The sequence below is a fragment of the Pelophylax lessonae genome (genome assembly GCF_965119305.1).
Source record: "Pelophylax lessonae genome assembly, chromosome: 13".
NCBI classification, from domain to species: Eukaryota; Metazoa; Chordata; class Amphibia; order Anura; family Ranidae; genus Pelophylax; species Pelophylax lessonae.
The window spans coordinates 92,529,981-92,550,929 of NC_138780.1; the positions used below are offsets into that span (position 1 = coordinate 92,529,981).

General features: G+C 45.7%; 1 protein-coding gene across 1 annotated transcript in view; it reads right to left on the reverse strand.

Moving 5' to 3' along the window:
• Nucleotides 1–15,603, reverse strand: part of GEMIN2 (gem nuclear organelle associated protein 2) — a 49,213-nt gene extending 33,610 nt beyond the window's left edge. The window contains exons 1-3 of the mRNA XM_082242895.1: nucleotides 15,439–15,603; nucleotides 12,077–12,161; nucleotides 10,662–10,751 (exon numbers count right to left, since the gene is read on the reverse strand). Of these exons, the coding sequence (XP_082099021.1) occupies nucleotides 10,662–10,751; nucleotides 12,077–12,161; nucleotides 15,439–15,560 (297 nt within the window). The 5' untranslated portion in view covers nucleotides 15,561–15,603. The remainder of the gene's footprint in view (nucleotides 1–10,661; nucleotides 10,752–12,076; nucleotides 12,162–15,438) is intronic.
• Between the last annotated feature and the right edge of the window lie 5,346 nt (nucleotides 15,604–20,949).

The following is a 20,949-nucleotide window of genomic DNA, read 5'->3' on the forward strand; positions in this document are numbered from 1 at the left end:
AAGATGGCGGTGGCTGTCGGCACAACGCGGACCGGGACCTTCTGTGCCAGATTGCCGGCACCCAGGAGCAGCACCTGCCTGCATTACGAACCCTCACACCAGATGCCTCAAGTGGACCCAGAAGGATAGCAAGTCTCAAAAAAAAAAAAAAAAAAAAAAAAGAAACACAGGTGTAGGCAGGAACCAAGTCTCCCAGGACAACACTAAGATCCTGGCTCCCACCAGGTGTTCCCTCCTGACCGGAGAAAACACAAAGACTGACATGTGGTTTTGGGGGGGGGGGGTGGTAGCCTCCTTTTAAAAACACTGGTGGAAGAGGCGTTTCCTTAGACTGTGCGAGGAGCCACAATCTTTTCGGTGCGGTCCTGAAAGAAGTTTAGGGGAAAAAAAAGCTGAGTTATACTTACTGGTAACTCTTTTCTAGTAGTTCCTTTTCTAGTAGTCTTCCAGGACAGCCCATGAGACCTTAGGGCTCCTCCCCCAGGGACAGGAAACACATTCCAAAATTTAAATAAAAAGGCGGTCCCTTAGTCCTCACCTTCAGTATTTCATGAGAACCGTAGGACATTCTGTAAAACATACACATACATATATATATATATATATATATATATATACATACACACATATTACATAATATCAGATAAACCGGGTGGGAATCCGGCTGTCCTGGAAGACTACTAGAAAAGGAGTTACCAGTAAGTATAACTCAGCTTTTCTCAGAATCGTCTTCCAGGACAGCCCATGAGACGATGAGCAAGAACTTACCAGTCTAGGGAGGGACTACTGCCTGGAGCACCTTTCGACCAAATGCCTGTTCCTGAGAAGAGAGGAGGTCCAGGCGATAGTGTCTAACAAAGGTCGAAAAGTTAGACCAGGTAGCTGCCTTACAGATCTGGTCTGGTGAGGCACCGGCCCTTTCAGCCCAGGACGTGGACAAAGCTCTAGTAGAGTGTGCTTTAATGAAAGGTGGAGTTACCTTCTTTACTAGATAGGCTTCTGTGATAGCCTGTTTTATCCATCTAGCTAAGGTTGCCTTAGAAGCTTTTTCCCCTTTATGGGAGCCGGAAAACTGTATAAAGTATCACTTTTCCTGAAGGTTTTAGTCACCTCCAGGTATCTCAGAAGGGCTCTTCTGACATCTAAACCACTAAATTCTTTTCCTTTTTCGTTATTTGGGAATTTACAAAAAGGTAGGAAGTACTATGTCCTGATTCCTATGAAAGGAAGAAGCTACCTTGGGCAAAAAAATGGATTTTTGTAAGATCTTACCGTAAAATCCTTTTCTCTTAAGCTCATTGACAGACGTAGTCTTCTTGATTCTCAAGAGCTGGGTTATGTTGTCTCCGCAGGAGTAGGACTAGGCAGAAAGACAAAACGTTCTGGCTCCACCTTAGGGGCAGTCCCTGAGGGTATATCCTCCCTCTCTCTGCTACAGGGAATCAGTTCTGTTCTAAAGCAGTAACAGAGAATTTAACCCAACCCAACTCAATGATAGAGGGGAGGGTACTAGGTCTGTCAATGAGCTTAAGAGAAAAGGATTTTACGGTAAGATCTTACAAAAATCCATTTTTCTCTATCGCTCATTGACAGACGTAGTCTTCTTGATTCTCAAGAGCTGGGACATCCAGAAGCAGTGCCACAAATGAGGGGTGGGATTGACAAAAATCAAAATCCAATCTAGAAGGCCCAACCTTAAAGGCTCATTATAAACAAAGAATGAGACTCAAAAGAAAAATTTCCAACGGAAAAAACCCTCGAGGCAGACCACTGGTCTCCTCAAATGGCGGCCTGCAAAACCTTGCGGCCAAACACGGCATCAGATGATGCCATTACATCAACTTTATAATGTTTTGTAAAGGTATGCACCGACGACCAGGTAGCCGCCTTGCACACCTGGACCACTGACGCCTGATGGCGAAAGGCCCATGACGGCCCGAGTGGAGTGCGCCTTAACAGGGAACGGGGGCTCCCGACCCTTAATAGAATTGAGTGCCCTTAAGTCCAGAATTGGACACACTTTGCCCTCTTTCCTGGGTATTGTAAATAGGTTTGAATAAAACCCTTGAAAACGTTCTGTCCAAGGAACGTGGACTACCACTCCTTGTTGTAGTAAATCCGTGACTGCTCTCCGCAGATCTTCTAAACGATCCGGGGATAGCCGAATATTGGAAGGGAAGAATCGCGCCGGTGGGAGAGATCGAAACTCGATCTTGTACCCTGACCTTATGACTTCGCAAACCCACTTGTCCGGGATTCTGGAAAGCCATGGATCCGGGAACCGGCGAAGACGTCCCCCCACCCCAGTTATGGGTGGGGGCGCACCTTCAGGCTTTGGACGATTTATCTTCAGGTCTGGAGGGGGCGGGCTTTTGCTTGCCCGACCAACGACCCCTGACGCCTCCTGAAGGAGCTTTGGAGGACTTAATTTTTTCACCCGCGGGACGAAAAAACCTCTTGTGAGCAGAAAAAGAAGGCCCTCGTCTTTGACGAGTTCCTTTACCTTTAAAATTTTGCGGTAAAAAGGTGCTCTTTCCACCCGTGAGATCCTTAATGATCTCATCTAAGTTGGCTCCAAATAGACGCTCTCCTAAAAAGGGGATATTAGCCAATGCTTTTTTGGAACCTTGGTCGGCTAACCAACCTTTTAGCCACAGTGTACGCCTGAGAACCACTGCTGAGACTGATGCTCGCGCCAATAATGGAGTGGCGTCTAACGCCGCATCACACACAAACTGTAACCCCTGTATCATTTGTTCCAACAAATCTGATACCGCCTGAGGGACCTCTTCTAAGTCCTGGCGTAACCACTTGGTCCATTCAGTTACAGCCTGCGAAACCAGACCAATAGCTATTATAGGTCTGAAAGCTGATCCAATCAAGGAAAACATGGTGCGAGACATAGCTTCTATCTTGCGATCCACTGGATCTTTAAAAGACGGAGCGTCTTCTAGAGGAATAACCGTGGCTTTATTCAATCTAGCAATTGGTGAATCCACCACAGGTGGTTCTGTCCATTTCTTAATGAGGGTTTCCTCAAACGGATAACGCCTGTTAATGCGTTTAGAAATAGTAAAAGTGCGTTTTGGCAGACGCCATTCTTCTTCGATTGGATTGCCAAAACATTTGGGCAATGGAAAAACCTTCGCCACTTTGATGCGTTTTTTAGTCCCAAAAGGGATTTCAGTTTCAGCTATTTCCGACGGAATACCCTGTAATCTTAAGGTTTCTTGAACAGATACAATGAGTGCGTTTACCAACGCTTCCTCTCTGGCTATGGCTGATGCCGAAACATCCTCCTCACTGTCTGAAGAGACAGTACCCAAGACACCGATCCCAGATGAAGTACCTGCAACTGCAGAAATAGGCTCAGAGTCTGAACCCAAGGTTTCAGATAATAAGGGGTTAGGCGGGGGTCGCTTTCTTGCGCCCTGTCCCTGACAAGCCACTTCCACCCGGGACACAAAAGTTTCCATAATAGCTGACAATGATTCAATCGTCAGTGGGGTGCTGGAGGATCCTGCAGACCCCTCGAGGGGATCCGGAGGAGATACATGAGTGGCAGGGTCCATGTTAATTCAGGACACCTTTGCCAGAAAAAACAAAAAAACTTTTTTTTTTTTTTTTTTTTTAATGTGTGTCTCCCCCTAGCGCAATAGCGCCCCTCAGAGTACCTGCTTCTCGATCCCCACAGAGAGAGAGAGGGACCCCCAAGGCTCACCAACCGATGCAGTGAAGTTTCCAACCAACTGCAGTCAGCGTCTGTCTTTTACAGACTGGAAGGAGCTGTTGCTTTTTCCCGGGTAGAAGGACGTGGCTCCGCCCCCTGTGTACGCCTTCCGGCGTTCCCAGCTCTCCACGAGGTAGCTGGGCTCATGAAACATGGCCGCCCCCATACAAGAGACATAAGACTCCAAAAACATGGCGGCCGGCGTGGCCTGAGGACATACATGCACTTGGTCTACGGCAAAATGGCGGCGGACCGCCGAAATCGTTTTCCCAGCACATCCACCTGCATCTCTGCTAAGTGGCGATATATTGATCTACAGGAGATACACTACATATAAGGTAGGATTATACCTCCTATGTCTGCTGTAATATTACAGTCTGCTGGGTAGAGTGTTAGCTCTCAAACCAAGTCCACTTCCCACAAACACATACTGTATTTACAAGGGGGACTTTTTAGTGTCAGATATATACTGACCATGTATGGAGGGGCCCATAATTCATACTGCCTCATAACGAGGAAAGAAAAAAGGGAACGTTTACTCACCATACCAAACCGACAGGCACCCTCTCTTCACAATACCCTCTCCACCGGGGTGGGGGGTTGTGGACCACTCCGGACGCCTCGACTCTCTGGTTCCTGGCGTCCAAGCGAGACTTTTAACTCGCAAGGTCAGTCCCTCCACTGGGAATCCGTCGCGGCCGACCCAGCGCGGAGCTCTGGTCTGCACGCGCTCGTAGGCAGAAACCGGGGTGACCACTGGATCTCAACATCCAGCCCGTCGCCCGGCCCCGCATACTTACTTGAATGTGTCGCGGCCGACCAAGCGCAATGCAATGGTCTGCGCGCGCTCGTAGGCCGGCTGGGGTGACCACAAGTGTCGCCCAGTCCGGCGTTTTTGCTTGAAGATCTCACAGGAAAAAAACACTGGAGAAAACCTAAAAAAAAAAAATGTTTTTTCTAAAGAAAAAAATCTTGCCAGGACCAAAAGATCCCAGCAAGGAACTTAGGTCCTTACTCCTGACTAGACAGAAAAAAAACTGATTCCCTGTAGCAGAGAGGGAGGATATACCCTCAGGGACTGCCCCTAAGGTGGAGCCAGAACATTTTGTCTTTCTGCCTAGTCCTACTCCTGCGGAGACAACATAACCCAGCTCTTGAGAATGAAGAAGACTACGTCTGTCAATGAGCGATAGAGAAACCTGGATCTGTTTTTAGCACAATCTTGTCATCAAAAATCATGAGAAAGGGTTCTCTGATTGAGAGAGCCTGTAGTTCGCTTACCCTTCTAGCTGAAGTTAAAGCTACTAAAAATAAAGTTTTTAGGGTGAGCAATTTTACTGACAAGTCTTCCAAGGGTTCAAATGGACTGGTTACCAAAACCTGAAGCACCAAGGATAGATTCCAAGCTGGACACGTTTTTATCACGGTCGGCTTTGTTCGGGCAATTGCCCTAAAAAAATTATTTACATTTGGGTCTTCTCTAAGGGAAAACTGAAGAAAGACACTAAGGGCGGCAGCCTGTACCTTCAAAGTCCCCAGGGAGAGACCTTTGTCGATGCCCTCTTGAAAGAATTCTAAGATAGTTGGTACATGTGGAGAAGGTCTCTGATTCTCCGCCATCCAAAAATTGAATTTCTTCCATATTTTAACATACATCTTTCTTGTGACTGGCTTTCGACAGCTGATCAATGTTTTGATCACTTCAACTGAGAACCCCTGAGAGCCCAGTATCTGTTCCCCAGATACCAGGCGTTCAGGTTTAGGGTTCTGAGGTATGGATGGGCCAATGGACCCTGTGTCAATAGGTCCTGTCTCCTTTTGTAGCCAGAGCCTGAAGGCGTGCAAACCATGGCTTTTTGGGCCAGAAGGGGGCTATCAAGATAATCCGTGTCTTCCTGGATGAATTTCTGGAGGACCTTGGGGATTAATCTGACTGGAGGGAAGGCATAACTAAGCTTGAATTTCCAGGGGTTGGTAAAAGCGTCGATGCCTAAGGCCTGATCCCCCTGAGTTATAGAGAAGAATTTCTCTGTTTTCCTGTTTGTCTGGGCAGCAAATAGGTCCACTAATGGAAGACCCCATGAGGTTGCGATGTTAGCAAATGCCTCTGGGTTGAGGAACCAATTGTCCCGATTCACCTGGTGGTGGCTAAACCAGAGCCCAGGTAAGCTGCATTAGACGAGGGTTGTTGGTCAAGCAATCACCTTCAGCCACCTTTCTTTCTGGCGCAGATTCCAAGGGGGAAGTTAGCGTCCCCTAGGACATTTCATCTCTCTGGGCCAGTGAGCATTCAGGCAGATGTGCATAAAGACTGTCTGATCAGCAGCTCAAAGACCTCACAGGTAGATGACAGCCACCGCCCGAACAGGGACCTGAACCCTGGACCCTCAGATTAAAAGTCTGATGCTCTACCGACTGAGCTATCCGGGCTCTTGAGATGGTCTGCTAGACCATTCTGCGTCCCCTTCCGGTTATTCTCTGTGATACTGGAATGACCCAGTCTAAATCTTTTGCTAGCTGAAGGGAAGATCCCCACCACCATAGGGCTCTTTTTACCTTGGTGGGCACCTTTACCTTATGTTCTAAGGAATTTGGCCGTCCGTCCCAGTTCTTTAAGAAGAACCTCTGATGGGGACGTTGCTGGCACCGTGCCCCAAGGACAGCTTGGGCTGTGGGAGAAAAATCTTTTGATCCAGAGAGGAGATCTCGTACCCGAGATAAATCACCCTCTGGGAGGGTGTTATAGGCAGGATTTTTGATTGTTGTTGATCCAGCCCCCGGAACTGATAACGTTTGACCTCTGGTCCTAGCTTTACTGCTAGTCTCAGGAACTTCTGGTAAGCCCGGTGAATGGGGATGTGAAAGTAAGCATCCTTTAAATTCAGAGTTGCCATAAAACATCTTGGATACAACAGGTTCCCTATGGAGTGTATTGACTCCATACAAAAATGTTTGTATTCTATCGAGAGATTTAATTTGCGTAAATTTGGAATCAATCGATGACTCCCCGAGGGTTTTCTTTTCACAAAGAAAAAGTGGGAGTAAAAACCCTCTGTCTTGTTCCCCCTTTGGAACAGGTATTAATATCCTCTGATCTAGTAAGTCTCCAAACTGGAGACTTAGGGCGGCGGCTGTGGCTGGATCCGTGGGCAACCTGGTATTTTTCTGGAGGCTGAAAAATTGAATCCCAGCCTGTGCCCGGTGGACACTAAGTCCAGAAAAAGGGGCTGAACTTCCCATGTCCTCTGCCGTTTGTCAGCAGTGTGTACCAGAGCTTCCTGTTAGCCCAGGGCCGAAGAGATGGTTACCCCGTCAAGGGGAGACCACAGAGGCACAGATTGGAAGTACAGTCACCAGACCATGACTTGAGCCAGAAACTTCTCCTGCCAAAGCTGAGGTTCTGGCTGTCATTCTAACTGCCTCAGCGGATGAGTCAGCCGAAAAACCTCACTGCTAAGAGATTGATAGCCAGTGATTGGTAACAGGATTACCCACACCTGTTCAGGGTGGTGGGGGAGATCGGTGTAATCCGTACTCATCCTCTTCCATTCATTAAAAAAATTGACACAACTGTGAACCCACAGGGTGTTAGCATGGGTTAGGAATTTGTCATATGAGCCTCCTGCAGGAGGTTCAAGTACTGCACAGCACCAGGACACACATGGCTTCCCTCAGAGGGATTTGAACTCAGGTCTCCAGCAGACCAGTCAGAGCTCTTACCCTCTGAGCTACCCCCCATGCTCTAAGAGGATATTCGGTTTATCCATAAGGAGAAACAGGTAAGGATAAACCTCACTGACAATCTATATTGGACTTTTATCCATAATTCTTTGCTGTCAACAAAAGAAAGAAACTGCTCAAAAAATGGTTTCCTTTCAAGATTTCCAGTTGATCGTACTTTAGCAAAGAGCTGAGTTGATTGCATAGGATCATGCTAATTGATCGATTGCCAGTGATTGGTAATCACACACACACCCTGAGTTGTCTGTTCAGGGTGGTGGGGGAGATTTGGTGTAATCAGCACTCATCCCCCTCTACTTCAGGTTTTTCCCCTGGCAGCCTGATTGCCCGTGATTGGTAATCACACACACCCTTGTCTCTAGCAAGGAGTTGTGTACAGGGAAAAACTCTAGCATTTTTCTTATGGGTTGTATACATAAGATTATGCTTACATCTCCTCCTCTTTAATTTCTAGTACAACGTACACCGCTTTAAGCAATCCATCCACATTTTCAAGGGAGAAAAAAAAAAAATATAATGAAAATATTTAATCTGGAACCTCACAGGACTCCTTTTCCCCAGGTTCCTTCCCTGATCCAGACTCCTAGGGGACTCTGATTCTTTAGAAACCGATGTAGAGACTTAACTAAAAGGTCAACATTCTTTTGTGGATACAGTAGGAACATTTTTAACAAGATTATCTATACATGTGCGGCACGCTGTTTTGCTCCAAGTGGAATCTAGCTTGGCCCTGCAAATTGCACATTTCTTTTTTTTTGGGGGCTATAAAAGAGAAAAACATAATTAGTTTAAGACTCCCCAAATTATCCCCACATTTGTGTAAGGTAAAGAAATAGTGCCTCCTTTTTGCCAACCAATTTTTAAAACATAAAAGGAAGGGAAAAGGAGTAAGAAAACCGAGACAGGTATATGCAGACAGGGCCAAAGACAATCCCCATTGCTTACCTGTGAGGTGCCGATGCCAGAGCCGGCTTCTACTGACTGTGCGGTTGCTGCCGTGTCCATCGCTCTGTATGGTGGTTCCAGCAACTGCTGTTTCCCCTAACATCGGTCGCCCATCTGTACTCACTGTTCGCGCCTTCAGAAACTGGAACGAGGGTTTCCGGATGCCGTCACTGCGCCGGAAGTGACACTGTCACTTCCCGTGAGGCCAGAGTGGATGCGCCTGAGTTCCGCCCCCTCCGTTTTTGGCGCCAACTTCAAAATTTCTCCTGAAGCTGGCGGTTCACGGGTACACAGCACTGCTGCTCCAAGGAACCAGCCGACCAACGGAGCGGACTCCCCAGCGTTCCACCAGACAGCATCCGTAGTCCTGCCAAGTGGCAAGGAGAGCAGGAGACAGCGGTCAGCCCCTATTGCGGCACTAAGGGGGTACCGCTATGGGCCAGAGGAGATGCATCTTTCCAAGTCTTTCCATGGACAGTCCAGGAGACCGGGAGCTTCAGTTCCAGGAACATGTTACCCCCTGTCCGGAGGAAACACTAAATACTGAAGGTGAGGACTAAGGGACCGCCTTTTTATTTAAATTTTGGAATGTGTTTCCTGTCCCTGGGGGAGGAACCCTAAGGTCTCATGGGCTGTCCTGGAAGACGATTCTGAGAAAAAATATATATATTGGACAGAATAATAATGGGACTTAACATGATCTATCAACACGTGATTTAGAAAACATACTATGAGTGACAGTGCACCATGTAGTATACAGCAAGGAAAAGAAAATGCAGCAAATGTTTTCTGCGTGGAGGTAAGCTAAAGCAAATTTTTATTGGGCTACCTAATGCAACAACACAGGTTGTGGTGCACTGCATTCCGGTTGTGAAAGGGTCCCAAGCGTGGATCACATTTCTGCTGTTTCCAATCTGACAGCAAACAATGTCCAGGGCTGAGCACCCACATGGCTGTCAAAATCAAGAGCAGCAGCTGTGTCTGTGCAGCCGCTGCATCCCAACTGACATGAACAGGACTGTTTGCATGGAATACCTGATCATCCCAGTGCAGACAAACACAGCCCTCACACGGGTGTAAGCTATAGTACGCCCGTGTGAACAAGGCCTTGGTAAACAATGTTCATAATGCTTCCATTTATGAACACATTGGTACTGATCATTCAGGAAAGGAAGGGGCTGGTAAAGGATATATTGTCAGCTACTGACTGCAGCCATTTTGTTCAGAAGAGTGCTGAACAATTCTACTCTAAACTCATGTTCACTGAAGAAACCATGAGCTTAAAGCAAAAAAAAGGGAATGCCAGTAGTGTATGGAGCTGGCCAGCTAAAAGTGGTTCTGTGCCACTGTAAGTTATGTCTCTAGCAGTAAAAGGGTTAAACATATAAGGCAGTTTCCTTTATTTCATCTGGTGATTTAGCCAGCAAAACTTCCTGTCTTGGGGTGTCTGCATTCTGGGTAAAGTAGTAAAGTTTGGACAGCAACACTGTCAGCCTGGGGAGAGGGTAGTATTAAACTAGCAGATTTAGATCGATTTAAAGTGGAAGTAAACCCAATTCATGAAATCTGACCTGGGCACATATCCAACGATATCTCTCCAAATCTCCAACGCCCCAAGTCCCGTGTCTTTCTGCTGTTCCGTTCCTTTGTTATCAGCATGATAACTTCTGACAAGTTCTCAGACACAGGAGATAAAAGCAGCTGGAAACTTGTGTTGGGGTGGGTGCATAGAGATAGATTAGCAGAGAGCAGGTCTATTCACAGCACAGCATGTTTCTTCCTTCCTATTGAGGGGGGGGGGGGCGCGAAAGTGCCTTTCCTCCAATCAGCGGTCACACAGTGTATGCCAAGACTCCACACCCAGCGCTGGAACCGGAAGAAAACAATTCTAACATGATGTTCACATTCTAAACAGTCTAGAAAGCTGAAGACAGCAGATATACAAATAAAGCCTATGTAGGGAGATTTGTCTCATCTCTGTGTATCATCTGAGGCTGTTCACTTCACTGGGTTTACATCCACTTTAACTAACAAGTTGAAGCTGCACTCTAGCTAACACTTCTGAAGCAGTTACAGCCACAGGTTTTTTATTTTTTTTTTTTGGAATAAAGGTTTTACATAAATAAAAGCCAATCATTGTAAGCACACCAGTGCAATGCTTTGTGTCAACCTTTTAATTGCTACTTTTTCTGGGACAGTTTGATCTGTGGGGGCACCGATACAAAACTACAGATGCATCAATTACCTGTCGGACTGCAGAGAACTGAGCTACTTGTTGCTGCTGCCAACGAAGACTTGGTGAATAACCTTCAGGGGCTGGTTGGCAACCGGAGAGCTAAAAGCAAAAAAGATCACAACCATTGAAAATTAAAAACATGCCTACAAACAAAAAAAAAAAAATAAAAAAAAAAAAACAGACCGGCATTTTTAAAGCCTTTAAATAAAAGCTTGTTAAAGCATTTGTAAACACAACATTTCTAAATCCTGATATATGCCTGCTGTGCAATGTACTTATACGAAAAAGTATCCTGTTCTCTTTATATTGCTTACTTTGTGTGAAATCCCTGCTGTTCCTGCCAGTCCCTCTGATTTCCTATTAAAAACTGACCACAGTAAGCAGAAGAACACAGTGAGGTCAGTTCTCTAGCAATGCTGGGAACTCAGCCTGCTCTCCTCCAATGATCAGACTTGTCCTGACACACCCACCCTGTACAGTCTCTCTCACTGGGAAGCTCAGTGTGCTGCTGCTTTTCCTCCCCCCAGTTTTTTTGCAGCGGAGAACAGATTATGAGAAATAGAGAGATACACACACAGTGAGCGTTTACAATCATTTTAAAGTGGTTGAAAAGCCTCAATGTTTTTCCCCTAATGCGTTCTATGCATTAGGTCAAAAAAACCATCTGTGCTGCCCCCCCTTCCTTTTTCTTACCTGAGCCCAACCCTAGCGATGTGCACAAGCACAGCTGCTCCAGCCGCTGTCTCTCTCTTCCTCATTGGACAGATGGACAGAATAATAACAGCATGAGCCATTGGCTGCTGCCGTCAATCAAATCCAGTGATTAGGTCACAGTAAGCTCCCCAGGTGATGTCACTTATAAAAATATGCTGTATAATACCTTATTTACGAGCACCGCTCATACGACTGCCCGCTGGTCTCCTCTACCAATCTGATAGCTGCAGGGGTAGGTGCTGGGTATCCCCCACTGACAGCTGGGACGGAGAGTGGAGAGGACCAGTGGGCAGTAGGTATTATGAAGCATATTTTTAGGACATCCACTGGGGAGCTTAATATTAGAGAGGGAACTATAGAAAGGGAAAACCGTTTTTATTATAACAGGAGGGGAGGATCAGGGAGCCAACAGGCAGAGAGGGGAGGGATGAGGAGGACACAGGAGACAGAAGGACTGCGGATGACGGAGGCACATACACTGACCACGGTGTGAGGGCTCAGCAGCCATGATATACCGTGGTCAGTTACATAGGGGAGGGTATAACCAGGCATTATAGGTGTTAAGGGGGCCAAATTACACAGTACAAGCACTGTGCTGTAAAACATGCTTTAAAAAGAAACAGGATATAATTTTTTTTTTTTTTGGGTAACAAACAGGTTAGTTTAGAGGTAGTGCAAAAAAAAAATAAATAAATAAACTGAACACTCACCGCTATGCTGACAGTTTGCTTCTTTCTGAGTTTTTTCGGATCTATCTGTGCAATCACTACATCTGGGCATCGTGCAGCTTCAATCCTGGTGGGGGTGTGAGACCAGGAAGAAAAACTCAGTTTTGAACTGGAACATATTTTCAACATAAGGTTTTACATACATTCAACGATTAAATAAAAACTGAACAAATTGAGCTCAAGAAATAGGCATATGGCTAGAAACCTATAAATAATTTTGACCTAATTCACCTGGCTATTGTCTATTAACAGTAAAAAAACAAAAAAAAAAAAAACTCCACACCTTAAGGCCCCTTTCACACATAGGAGTCCGACGGCGGACTCTGTTTTTCTCAGCGGGGGAATCGGCGGATTGATCCCCCGCTGAGCAGGCGGATGGCAGCTCTGTCTCCGTGCTGTGTGTGGTGACATAGCTGTCAGGTCCCCGTTGTTCTCTATGGGGGAATCGGATGAGAATGGACTGCCTGTCCGTTCCCATCCGATCCGCTGGACGGATGGAAAATAGGGTTTGCATCCGTCCACATTTGCTGGACCGGATCGGATGTCAGCAGACATGTCTCTGCTGACATCCAATGCCCCATAGAGATGCATGGGGCATCCGTTCAGATCTGGCCGAAAAAAACTGACAGGCGGATCTGAACGGTCCGCAAGTGTGAAAGGGTCTTACTTTCCCAGGTGAAAAGCTGCCATCAGCAGGTTGGTATTTTGTAACAAAAATCTCCACATGCAGGGAGACAAATATACTGTGATGAGACACTGAATTCTGAGCAGGGGGTACTTCAATAAGGATGAGGTTCAAGCTTGGACTGCTGTGACAGATCCTCTGGCTGCAGTGGGAGATTACAGCTGCACGATTAATCGTAAAAAAAAAAAAAAAAAAAAAAAGGCCTCTGGCAAATGTTTATCAAAAGGTGCACAATAACTTTAATCACAATGCATCATTTCCTTCTTAGAACAAAGAAATATAATTCAGTCTGCAAGTGAGGACTGTTTAACCTCTTGAAGACCAGGCCTTTTTCTGACACTGGTTGCTTACAAGTTAAAAATCAGTATTTGTTGCTAGAAAATTACTTAGAACCCCCAAATAATATTTTTTTTTTTTTTTTTTAGCAGAGACCCCAAAAAATAAAATGGCAATCGTTGCAATCTTGTGTCACACTGTATTTGTGCAGAAGTCTTTCAAATTTTTTTTTTTTTTTTTTTTTTTTTTTATTTAAAAAAAAAAAACAAACACTAAACAGTAGTAGTTAGCCCAATTTGTTTGTATAATGTAAAAAGAGGTTACCATGAGAATCATGATCTTTAGGCCCCTTTCACACTTGTGCGACCTAAAAGTCACACGATTTTACTGCAATTTTGACTGGACTTGAAGCAATGCTTATGTCTTTGGACCTCAAAACACATTAAAAGTCGGCCCAAAGTAGTGCAGGCACTACTTTGAAGTCCTACAGATATGAATGGCACTCATTGAAAATCATGGAGTACAACTTGTCATGTGACTTTGCAGTTCCAAATCTGAAGGACAAGTTGCACAAGTGTAAAAGGGACAGACGAAAAAAAAAAAAAAAAAAAACGGACAGTGTTACCCCAACATTTCGTATTCCTGATATGTGCCTGCCTTACCATGTACTTTTATGAGAAACAGGAAAGCCATCAAATTTTGGAGCCCCTTACAAAGCTTTAGTACTAGTCCTGACCAACATTCCCCAGGGCCTGCTCACTGCCCATCCACTGAGTCCTTTGGTGCACACACTTTTACCACTCTTACAACCTAATATATGAAAATAAATTGTATTTCAAGTCAGCAATGCTTTCAAAATTTAAACGTAAGGAATTCTATTTTGTCCAAAAAGTATGAAGCCTGCCACCATGACAAGGTAGACTCTAGAGCAGGACCCTACACACTATACAATTGTTATACTTTAGATTTACCAAAACCATATACAGTAATATGCGGTCAAATCTAAACACTTTTCATTTGTATGCGATCAGGCAGGACCTTGCACTACATAGCTGAAGGTAAATCTAAAGGAAATCTAACCACAAAAGTTGTATAGTGTGTATCCAGCTTAACACTTATGCCTCGTACACACGTTCAGATAATCGTACGATAAAACTCGCTTTTGACCTGATCGCGCGATAATCTGATCGTTAGTACACAGCCGATCACGACAGTTTGTCCAACAAAATCCAAAGGGACAAACAGGAAAACTTCTGTCGTACGATAGCCTAGCGAACGACAATCGTTTAATCAGTACTGTATGCGTCCGCTAAAAATCGATCGACAAAGATCGCGCATGATCAGAAACACTAAAATAGCACGGAAAAAGCCTGGCTGCCATTGTTTTTCACCATCTGATATGTAGCTACGCAACCAGGAATCTTTTCCCGAATCGTACGACAAAAATGCCACATTTATATGCATTGTTGAATTCGATACTAGTATCATACAACAAAATGCGATCTATAAGTCATCCGATTATCTGAACCTGTGTAGGAGGCATAATTGCACTACCTTTTCAATGCCCCATGTATTTAGCAAAGAGACCCCTCAGGATGCCCGGGTCCCCTACAAGTGTATGAGCTGTGCCCCCCCTGATGAGAAAGTATCCAGCTTTCTTTGTATTGCTTCTTAAGTGGGAAATCCCTGGTGTTCCTGCCACTGTGGTCAGTTCTCTAGCTGTGCTGGGATCTCAGCCTACTCTCCAATGTCCTGACACCCTCCCACTAGGGAGCTCAGTGTACGGTTACATCTCCTCCCCCAGCTCTTATGCAGCTGAGAACGGAGAAAATATGATCACTTATTATAAAAATAATATAATCTAATAATAATAATAATAATAATAATACACACACATACATATATATATATATATATATATATATATATATATATATACATACATACACACTGGGAGTGGATAGGCTACTAGTGCAAATGAGACATGCAATGTCTCCTCTGCAATAAAATACAGATACCTGCCTGCAGTCTTCGGTGGCATGTAGAATAAGCTGTGCATGCCATCCTCTAGCCTGGGGGGAGATCCCAGAGCTGACAGGTATGATGCTCATGTCATATGAAATCACACTGCTGTATGTGGAGCACCTCACGCCCCCGCTCTCTAGGGGGAGCTAGTCTGCACGCCCCCCGCTCTGTATGCAGGAAGTAGAGGCGCACATTGGGGTGAATGGGCTTTGCACACACTATCTGGGATGGAATTATAAACGGAGCACGCCGGGTACAGCTGACTGTAGTCACACATGTGCGGCACCCTGCAGAACGATAACATCCATATTACAACCATATTACCAAGCAGCGGCAGTCCCTGGCTATGCCTACTTACTGCACCCGCCTCAAATACTCCTGCGGTGTCCGCGGTGGGACTGCGGGGTCAAAGTCCTCGGAGAGGTCGCAGTCCCCCACAGGCAGGAGCCGCGGCATCAGCTCCTCCGGTCCCGAATCCATTCTTGCCCGGCACCGACGTCACTAGCGCTGGCCCATACTGCACTTTATTTGTGGAACGCAACTAGTAAGAGGTGTCCTGATTGGCTGCTCTTCGGATTTCCCTTACTGGCTGACTAAAGTCACATGTCATTGAAAGGCACAGACTTTAGAATGGATGTTGGTTGAGTGTTTTAGTGTTCATGTGTTTTATTCTTACTGCAAAATCAGCTGACATAAACATAATTCTAATAGGTGGAAGTATGTATTGTATTACCAATTTATGTGCAATGCATGTTTGATTTTTCACATGAAGAATGGAGCTGAACAATCGAGGTGACCCGGTGTTCCGTGAGAATTACCTACCCTGTGAGAATTACCTACCCCTCGTCACTTCCGGCCAGAAGCATCTGAGCAGCGCAGCAGTGCGCATGCTCAGAGCGCCGGATACCTAATGGCAGAACAGAGGAGCTTACTAGTGCGCATGCGCACTAGTATAAAACGATCACGGTGTACCGTGAAAAAAACCTACCGACGCGGCACTTACCTAAAACAGCTGTGCTGACATACGAGTCATCCCCGCTCCTGTCCCGGTCACTTCCCTGCTCTCGGCAAGTAAATATAAAAGCGGCTTTCGGCTCAGTGATTTATGTTTTCATACAGCCGCCGCCGCTTTTATATTTACTATCCGAGATCAGGGAAGTGACAGGGACAGGAGCGGAGATCACTCGTATTTCAGCACAGCTGTTTTAATGTAACCGCTGCGTTACATACAGTGCGGAGTACCGGAAGTGACGAGGGGTAGGTTTTTCTCACGGGTAGGTAATTCTCACGGAACACCGGTGCTTTGTCCTGGCAAAAAGTAACGCAGGGATCCTCCAACTATGGCCCTCCAGCTGTTGTGGAACTACACATCCCATGAGGCATTGTAAAACTCTGACATTCACAGACATGATGGTAATTGTAGTCCCTGAACAACTGGAGGTAGGGCTGGGTGATAAAACGATACCGATATGTATCGCGATAGTCACGTGATCGATAACAATAATAAAATTGAACGATAAAATGTTCGATATTAGAACTTGAAAGTACTATGTTTTTTTCGCCTTTTTCCGCTTGTGCAGCCAGCCCCCGCGTAACTACACACACCCTGGGGCTCCAGCCAGCTCGTAGTCCGCCGCACAGGAACCGAACTCCCCAGTAATGGGCCACCGCCGCGCCTGGATGTGACGTCAGTTGCGGGCGGTGCGTCTGTACAGGGGCTGTGGCGCGCTGTGATAGGTACAGAGAACTCCCCGGCCTGGATCCTATCACAGCCCCTGGCCTGTACAGACGCACCGACCGTTTCCTCTCCCGGCAGCTGACTGAAGTCACATCCAGGCCGGGGAGTTCTCTGTACCTATCACAGCGCGCCACAGCCCCTGTACAGACGCACCGCTCGCAGCTGACGTCACATCCAGGCGCGGCGGTGGCCCGTTACTGGGGAGTTCGGTTAACTAACTGCGGACTACGAGCTGGCTGGAGCCCCAGGGTGTGTGTAGTTACGCGGGGGCTGGCTGCACAAGCGGAAAAAGGCGAAAAAAACAATTGTACAAGAAACGAGTTTGAAAAAAAAAAATAGTACTTTCAATTTAAACTAAAAAAGGTGGCCGGTTACTGGGGAGTTCTGTTCTCTGTACCTATCACAGCGCAGCCCCTGTACAGCCCGCAGCTGACGTCACATCCAGGCGCGGCGGTGGTCCTGGTCCGTCAGAGTGTCAGACACACATATACAGCGCTTCTCCTCCTCAGTCCTCCCTCCACACAGTGAGCTCTCCTCCCTCCCCGCCCAGCCCTAGTTGCTAGGTTACCAAAAGAGGAAGGTTAAGTTTAAAATAAAAATGTTTAAATGTAACATTTTTCTCCTGGTCCTTATTTTAAATGGGTAATAAAAAATATCAATAATTATCGATATCGACCGATATGAAACACTGATATCGTGATACAGTTTTCAGCCATATCGCCCAGCCCTTACTGGAGGGCCATAGTTTGAAGACCCCGACCTTAGAGAGACCCTGTCTAGTGATAAGCTTGGGCGTCTTCGGCTCAAGCCCACCAGGAAGCCAACACTACTGACCGCCAATCATAGGCAGTGTGTGTATGTGCAGGGGCCGGTCAGGGAATGCCTCCCAGCCTATGATTGGAGGTGTGCAGTGACGGCTTCCTATCGGGTTCGATCCGAACTCCCCCGAGCCCAACACTGCCTGTTACCAAGTGGGGCGGGGCCACTCACTCTGCATGTGGAGGTACCTTTCCCTTGCATGCACCCATCTATGCCCAGGAGCAGGCATGGGCCGCGGTCATGTGGGAATCAAACATTAGGGCAGTTCCCCAACTTTGAGATGAGCTGTGTCACCGTGTGCAGTAATAAAAGTACTGATCTCTGAAAAGTGCCGTCCCATGTCACTAAACACTGTTGTGTGATATGTGTTTCATTAGGAGGGACATCGCAGAGTCCATGCCTTCTCCACCAGTCCAGCATACCTCTGTTACCTCACTCCCAGTAACAGAATAGGGTCCCGCCATGCACTTAGCGTGGACATTATGCATGCATTTGTTAACTTCTTCCTTCTTGTACCAACTGGCAGGATTACGGATGTCCATAATGCGGGTTCTGTTCCCGTTGCCTCTGGAAACTGACCGCTAGGGAGGGAGCCAGAATAATGATCCCCTCACTACCAGAGGACTTTCACCAATGCCAGTTACCACGCTTCACAACTGGTTGCATTGTAGCTTGTTCTAACACTTGGTCACCATAGCAACTGCATTATTCTTTCTGCTTGTCTTGCCAAGTAGACCTTTGTAGTAGTTGAGCTTCATACCCCAGACGTGCCTCATTGACCCAAGTTCTTTTGAATACGCCAAGACCAGCATGATGCACCCCTTTTGGATAACTTCAGACCAGGCTCAGAACAGTTAATGCAACTTTACTTAAAGTGGAACTGAAATGGAGTCCTGCTAGATCACTTCAGGATGGCCCCTTTTGCAGGTATAGCTATGTGAAACATTAAAATAAGTGTCTATAGTGTTTAACACCCAGTAATACACTGTCTCACCCTGCCCTGCACATGCTCAGTTGCTCTCTATTTTAGGCATTTTCAGGCACTGCTAAGTTTGTAAAGGCCGAACTGCTGAAAGCCTTGAATTAAACCCTCCTATCCTTTACAGCCAAGGAAGCTGCTTCTGTGTTATCTGCGACTGCCATGGTGCTGCACATGTGATCAGATATGGCACCAAGCATATGATAGTTTGACAGTTTGGTTGAGGACACAAGCAAATGTGACAGTTACATTGCTGGAATTCCGTGATTGCTGTTTTTTTTTTCAAACTGTTAAATCAATGGGATTAGTTCCACTTTATGATTTACTGCTGTTCAGGGGCTCTAGGCTTCAGCAAAATGATAGCCTCCAGAAAGAAGAAACAGGAGCAATGCTAGAGGCAATTTACAGCACGCACTCACTTTGGTAGCAGAATTATTAATGTGGAATGTATGTTCCTCGTTAAAGAACATTATTTTTTATCAAGCTGTTATGGGTAAGGTTCCACTTTAAAGAGTTTCTGGTAATACAGTTTAACATGAACAATGTCTAAATCCTGACTCTAACTCTGACTGATTGGCCACCCAGGCATTCCTCTACAAGGTAGTAGACCATATTGGCACCCTCCAAATGCTGATTCCCTGGATCTCTGGTGCTTCAGATGGACTGCAAGACACAGCAGTCCTCCTTCACTGAAATCACAGCATGTCATGCCCAATGTGGCTGAGGGACTCCGGAACCCAGCATTTTCCCATATTAAGATCACTGGTGGGTAGGCTGAAACCAAAATGCCTGGAAACAGCAGCACACATATTATCACCCCCCCCCCCCCCCCCCACTGTACAACCAGCACCCCTGTAGGCAACATGCCTACAACCAGACCTCACTTTTTATTTTAGCAGTTTTACTGCTACAGGGCAACCGCTGTGCGCATGATCACGTGAATATACGTGATCCTACACTTCCAGGTAGATGGCATGAATGCGTGCCACCGCCGGCTCGCTCCCACTGTGATTATACACAGCAGGAGCTGATCATCGAGTACCATGGACTTGATGTCCGCCTGCACCCACCGATCATCAGCCACAGAGACAGAACTGCAATCTGCCTATATAAACAAGGCCGGTTGTCTAGCTAACAGGAGGGAAGGCATGGATCCTGTGTCTCTACTAAAAGCACCTAGCGCACTGTAGTAAAACACTGGCTAGGCACACTGTTATCCCTTTGATCGCTCCTGATGTTAACCCCTTCTCAGCCAGTGTCATTTGTACAGTGACAGTGAATATTTTTAGCACTGATCACTGTATTACTGTCCCTAGTTCCCAAAAAGTGTCAGTGTCAAAATGTCCGCCACAATATTGCAGTCCCGGTATAATCGCTGATCACCGTCATTACAAGTACAATAAAGAAATAACTAAAAATTTCCCATGGTTTGTAGACACAAAACAATTGGTGCAAACCAATCAATATAGGCTTAGATTTTTTTTTTTTTTACCAAAACATGTAGCAGAATACATATTGGCCTAAATTTATGAAGAAATTCAATTTGTTTTCAATTTGTTTTTTAAATATTTTTTTTTTTCAAAATTGTCGGGCTTTTTTCGTTTTTAAAACACGCAGTGATGATCAAATACCACCAAAAGAAAGCTCTATTTGTGGGAAAAAAATAACATTTTTTTTTGGGCACAGTGTCGCACACCACGCAATTGTCAGTTAAAATAACGCAGTGCCATATTACAAAAAAATGGCCTGGTCAGGAAGGGGAGTAAATCTTCCAGAGGTCAAGTGGTAAACTCTTGTATCCTTTTTTAGGCAAACAAGCTGACATCTTAGCCTTTGTTTGATCTTCAACAACCTTGGTGCTGCACATATGATCATTTATGACACCAGCCAACTTGATGGATTGACAGCCTGGTTTACAGCACAAGCAATGTGACAGTTAGCATTTCTGGCATGCCAGAAATGTAACTGTTTCTGAAACCATTAAATCAATGGATGCAGTTCCAATAATAGTAAAGGAGTGAAGAAAAATTGCACCGCTGCTAACTTGCAAATTAAACACTCACCCTGAGCTCTAATACAATCAGAGATATATATACAAAACATACACGACCAGTGAGGTCTCAGCTGCTGTTATAATCAAAGTATATGTAAAAAAAGGTGTAATAGAGAACCAATTGGTCTTATAGATAATCTACAACACTAACAGCACTCATATAAAAAGGTCTATTGACATAAATATGCCACTCTCACACAGGAGGGATAATGACACATAATAGAGTTTGTAACAGTTCCAATGAGAGACAGTCCAAAAACCACAGGGGAAAAAAGGGTGT